Here is a 4,732-nt window from a genome sequence, read left to right as displayed (position 1 = left end):
AAAAAAGGGGGTTGGGGTTTGAAGAAGAGGGGGTTGGGGTTTGAAGAAAAGGGGGTTGGGGTTGGGAAGCAGAGGGGTTTGGGGTTGGGAGGAAGAGGGGGTTGGGGTTGGGAAGAAGAGAGGGTTTGAAGAAGAGGGGGTTGGGTTTGGGAAGAAGAGGAGGTTGGGGTTTAAAGAAGAGGGGGTTAGGGTTTGAAAAAAAGGGGGTTGGGGTTTGAAGAAGAGGGTGTTGAAGGTTTGGAAGAAGAGGGGGTTAGGGTTGGGAAGCAGAGGGGTTTGGGATTGGGAAGAAGAGGGGGTTGTTTTTTTTTAAATGTGGTTGGGGTTTGAAGAAGAGGGGGTTTGGGTTTAAAGAAGAGGGGTTTGGGGTTGGGGTTGATAAGAAGAGGGAGTTTAATCAAGCTAATGATGAACAAAGCTGGGGGGTGGGGTTAAGGTTCAAAATTGTGTTTGGGTTATCAACTGGTCTGGAAAGAATGGGTAGATTAGACACACCATTGAGATGTGGGGCACCCTCCTCTAAGAGATCGTGTCCATAACTCAATGCAATGCATCTACAATTACTGTATGTTGGTCTTAAAATATATCCCAGGGATTCACTGTGTGCTTTTCTTCACACATTGATTTCTAGGAGCATCCACGGATCAATGAAAGAGAATTCTCTGAAGTACTGCATTGTTCTGTTTCGGTTTGTCAGCAATCTGTGTTGAAGTCCTTTAGTGTTCCTTTAGTGATCGAAGCAATATGCATTATGTGTCTTAACAATTGGATTATTGTTTTGTCCTGAAACAGGAAAAATAAAATAATCAAAAGCTAAATCTGAAAATATTTTTGATCTGAAGACACAGTCCACACACCATACCACATGGGGTCAGGTGTGTCTGTTTCCGTAATGTCTTTCTGACGGGTCAGTATGTGAGAGTGCCAGGGGGATAGAATGAGGACAGGGGTATTGATTGATTACATAAACTCCCCATCAGCAACTGTCTATTTACAGGTCAAAAGTCACCGACTCAGCTTGGGCCGATGAACCTCAGGTTACCCAGGTCCCTATCCTCTACTTGGAATATGTTCTAACTCAGGATTCATCCAGATCTCTGTTCTTGATAGACAGCAGTTGTCTAGTCTACCTGGCAATACTAGTGTGCTAGTGCTATGCTAGTGTGTTGGGAAAATGTGAAAATTCTATATCAAAGAAGAACTGCAATGCTGACATGGGGCTATCTAACCCAATCAATGATTTGAGATGATCGCAATCAAGATGAGATATCAGTCGAAATGCATGCAGATAAATCAACGCTTGAGACATCAGCCTGCTATCGACTGTTCAAAATGACGATATAACATTTTCTTTTTAATGTTGTTGGGAGACGTGTTTATTTTTTGAAAATGCGTTAGACTCACAACTTCCAGAGACATAACCATGACACATCACTATCAACAAACCAGCATTGACATCAGTACAATTTTAAGCTAACTACAAACTCACACAGACACACACACACCTCTGCTTTTAGGTATAGAGTTGATATAAAAACACATGTAGACAAAATGGCCGACACTTGAATGCCACAACTGCGAACCGCAAAGTCAGATACAGATATGTTTTGCCACTTGTTAAAGCATGAGAGACAAAAACCTTTCTTAAATCTCCTCCGATGTTATTCACACTCTCGCTCCCTTTCCCTCCCTCTCTGTAGTTCACTTGGGGCTGGGATTGGTGACTTTGCCCATGAAGACAATGCTCTTGGTAGAGTCCTCCAGGATGAAGAGCAGGAAGGGCCTGTTGAGCATGATGGTGTCTGGGAGAGACATAGGCATGATCTCTATCGTAGTTACAGCGGCCGCCTCAGTCCCCTTCTCATCTACGCTCAGCACAGCCTTGTGGGTAACCTGGGGGGGGGGAACAGGAATGGGTTCATTTGTTGACCTCTGTCCCCTACATGGCCTATAAACATAATAGAATGGAATAGACCATCAGAGACAGACATTCTTATTCTATTTTGTTCCCTCAGACAGATAAGAGAAGAGGCAGACATGAGATGGATGTGACACATCATCATACCTTGGACACCTTCAGTTTGGTATTCTCAGAGATGGCAGAGAAGTCAGCTGAGTCACCGAAGGCACTGACCACGCCCATGTCTTTCAGATGATCTCCCAGGGAGTACGAGGTAGAGGTGGAGAACTTGGGCATGAAGATATCCACATTGCTGAAAGAGAGATTATCATACACTGAGTTTACAGTATTATCGCAAAGAAACGTACATGATCCTGCAGCTCGCAAATAAAATGCCAGCCACATTCAAATGTTCATCTGCATTAAGAATCTCTATATATGATACAATCTGATGCTTATTGCAAACTTTGTCTTGTCAACTGATAAACAAACTACCCTGACCTTACGTTAAGAATAGATAGAAATAAAGAATATAAAAAGAATAGACAACATTATACTGAAAAGGTGCCCAATAAAAAAAGTTACAAAAAATCTGCTTTCCTTAACTCCTGAAGAGGATGTAGTACTACACTGACCATATATACCATGAATACATAGAGAACGTTACATTAGAAAGTATATGAAATAATGTGTTCTCACGTCCTGAACAGGTGCTCGTGCACGTGCTTCAGGTAGTCCTTGTTGATGAAGGCCTCCACGTGCTCCATCTTTCCATCGTTGGGCAGGACCACCATCATTGAGGAGTTGCCTTTGTAAGGCAGTATGACCACGGTGGTGAAGTTATCCTGGTCCTGATACAACTCATAACGACCCGTCCTCTTCATCATGTCCACCTGCACCTTGGTGTTCTCGTCCACTTTGAAGTCAGCCTTGTGGGTCAGTGTGGCATCGAAGGGCTTATCCCACTTTCCTGGGGAGGGAGGTAGAGGACATTGTTACTAAGGGGTAGTAAACATGCAAGCAGAAACAGACAATGTTATAAGCCTATATTAGTTTTACTTTGTCCTGCACATTCCTTTTCTGTTAATTCTTTATTGACACATCTTTAGTTTACAGTGTGGAAATTAGTTAGTCATTCAGTCAGTCAGTCAATTGATCAATGATCTGTATTATTTTGTTGTTCTTAAATTAAACAATAAGTCCATGACCATTTTCTCCTACTACAGTGTCCTCCTCCTACCTCTGAAGAAGACGTAGTTGATGAGCATCATGGCCGTATCAGGGTCCAGATCCTTCACCATGTCCGTGATCTTGTCCTGGGTCTTCTTGGCGATGAACTTGTTGATCTCGGCGGCAGCCTCAGCTGTGTTCTTGAAGTCGACCGTGAAGCCTTCGCTGGCGTAGAAGTGCTTGGCATCCTCGAGGAACTTGGCTAGGGGCTTGAAGCCGTCCCTCAGAGCCAAGGCATTGCCCATGTCCAGCTGCATGGCCTCCCCAGTGTGGCCCAACATGTGGTACAGGTGCTCGTAAGCATTGTTCACCTGCTCCGGTGTGAATGCGCCGTAGCCCAGAGCGGAGTACAGCTGGCTGTGGGTGTCTCCCTTAGCCCCAAGGGACAGCATAGCCAGACTAGTGGCAATGCCCAGAGGAGAGAAGAAAATGTTCATGTTCTCGGTGTTGGCTTTGCTCAGGCTCCTGTACAGGGTGAAGGCGAAGTCTGCATTGTGGGGCGCCAGCTTGTGGCAGGACTCTTCGTCCCCGTGGCTGTGCTGAGGGTGGGCCTCGCCAGCGATGTGGTGGAGGTGGTGGTGGTGGTCTTCTGTGTGACCGGCGTGGTCCCCGTCATGGGGTGCCGCCAAGGCCACACAGAGCAGCACAGCCACTATCGTACAATAAGATATACCCCGCATTTTATCTACCTGGAGAGAGAGAATAGACAATGTCATTAGTACTCCGCACAGATTTGAAAAATGCAGTGAAATAAAGATCACTTCTTACCTCCAATGTCCTCTTTGCCGGAGACAGTGTTGCGGGAACTCTGTCAATTTATGGGCCTGAGAAGATCAGCTGATCACATGTAATAAATGATTAACCAGACCCCACCTCCTTATACTGACCTGGCTGAACCGGAGATTAATCTGGCCAGGCTGACTAGACTACATGTAATGTTGCAACATGTCTCAACACCCAGTGCTCCACACCAAAGCACTAAAGGATGTTCCTTCCTCACAGTAAGTTGTTGGTAAATGTAGGTGATCTTACTCATGCCTTGCAACACTTTTGATCTTTGACACATGATTGCTCAGAACACTTATATTGTAACACCATCACAAACAGACGTAATAAAGACATCAATCCAGTTTAATTGGATTTAACATGAGACATAACACATTGCCTTTTTTAAAAATCTGACAGCAGAATGACATGTAATTATTATTTTTATAGTATATTAGAATGACTTTGTGACACCAAATCTTGTGTCGTCTCTCAAATCTCTCCTGGCCACTCTTTGTTGGTAATAAGCCTGACATTTCAGAAAGCAGAACTACTATAAATACTTTACAAACGTCACATGTTTCTCCTGACAGTTGTATGACATTCCAGAACCCCATGTAGACCAGTAGTTGTACAACTAAACTCCATTTTGGAACCACCAATTGGCTTATGATTGTGATCTGTCACTGTTGAAAGCTGGGAACAGATTATTGAGCTGGCCTCTCATGACTGATCTGCTGTCTGATTCATCTTGTTCTATTCTATTCATCATTTTATCTTTCCGAGTTTGAAATATCACAATGTCATCTGCAGGACGCCAGCATCAAAGAATAGAAT

At 44.1% G+C, this 4,732-nt stretch overlaps 1 protein-coding gene across 1 annotated transcript; it reads right to left on the bottom strand.

Annotated features, from left to right (window-relative positions):
* Positions 1-1,346: 1,346 nt before the first annotated feature.
* On the bottom strand, positions 1,347-4,000 carry LOC135557849 (alpha-1-antitrypsin homolog). The gene is made up of 5 exons (XM_064991520.1): positions 3,899-4,000; positions 3,141-3,819; positions 2,600-2,870; positions 2,066-2,213; positions 1,347-1,893 (listed from the first exon to the last, which is right to left on the bottom strand). The coding sequence occupies exons 2-5, from the start codon at positions 3,808-3,810 to the stop codon at positions 1,702-1,704; spliced, it is 1,281 nt and encodes a 426-aa protein (XP_064847592.1). The 5' UTR covers positions 3,811-3,819; positions 3,899-4,000; the 3' UTR covers positions 1,347-1,701.
* Positions 4,001-4,732: the final 732 nt, after the last annotated feature.

Source organism: Oncorhynchus masou, chromosome 16 (assembly GCF_036934945.1).
Source record: "Oncorhynchus masou masou isolate Uvic2021 chromosome 16, UVic_Omas_1.1, whole genome shotgun sequence".
NCBI lineage: Eukaryota > Metazoa > Chordata > Actinopteri > Salmoniformes > Salmonidae > Oncorhynchus > Oncorhynchus masou.
Note: the sequence above shows the minus strand (reverse complement) of the source record. Positions and strands in the feature narration are given on the sequence as shown.

Excerpts from the sequence above, each read along its gene's own strand:
- LOC135557849 (XM_064991520.1), bottom strand. The coding sequence starts at position 3,810 with ATGCGGGGTATATCTTATTGTACGATAGTGGCTGTGCTGCTCTGTGTG. Across the intron at positions 2,871-3,140 it reads CAACTACGTCTTCTTCAGAG|GAAAGTGGGATAAGCCCTTC; the intron begins GTAGGAGGAGGA and ends CTCCCTCCCCAG. Across the intron at positions 1,894-2,065 it reads CCAAACTGAAGGTGTCCAAG|GTTACCCACAAGGCTGTGCT; the intron begins GTATGATGATGT and ends CCCCCCCCCCAG.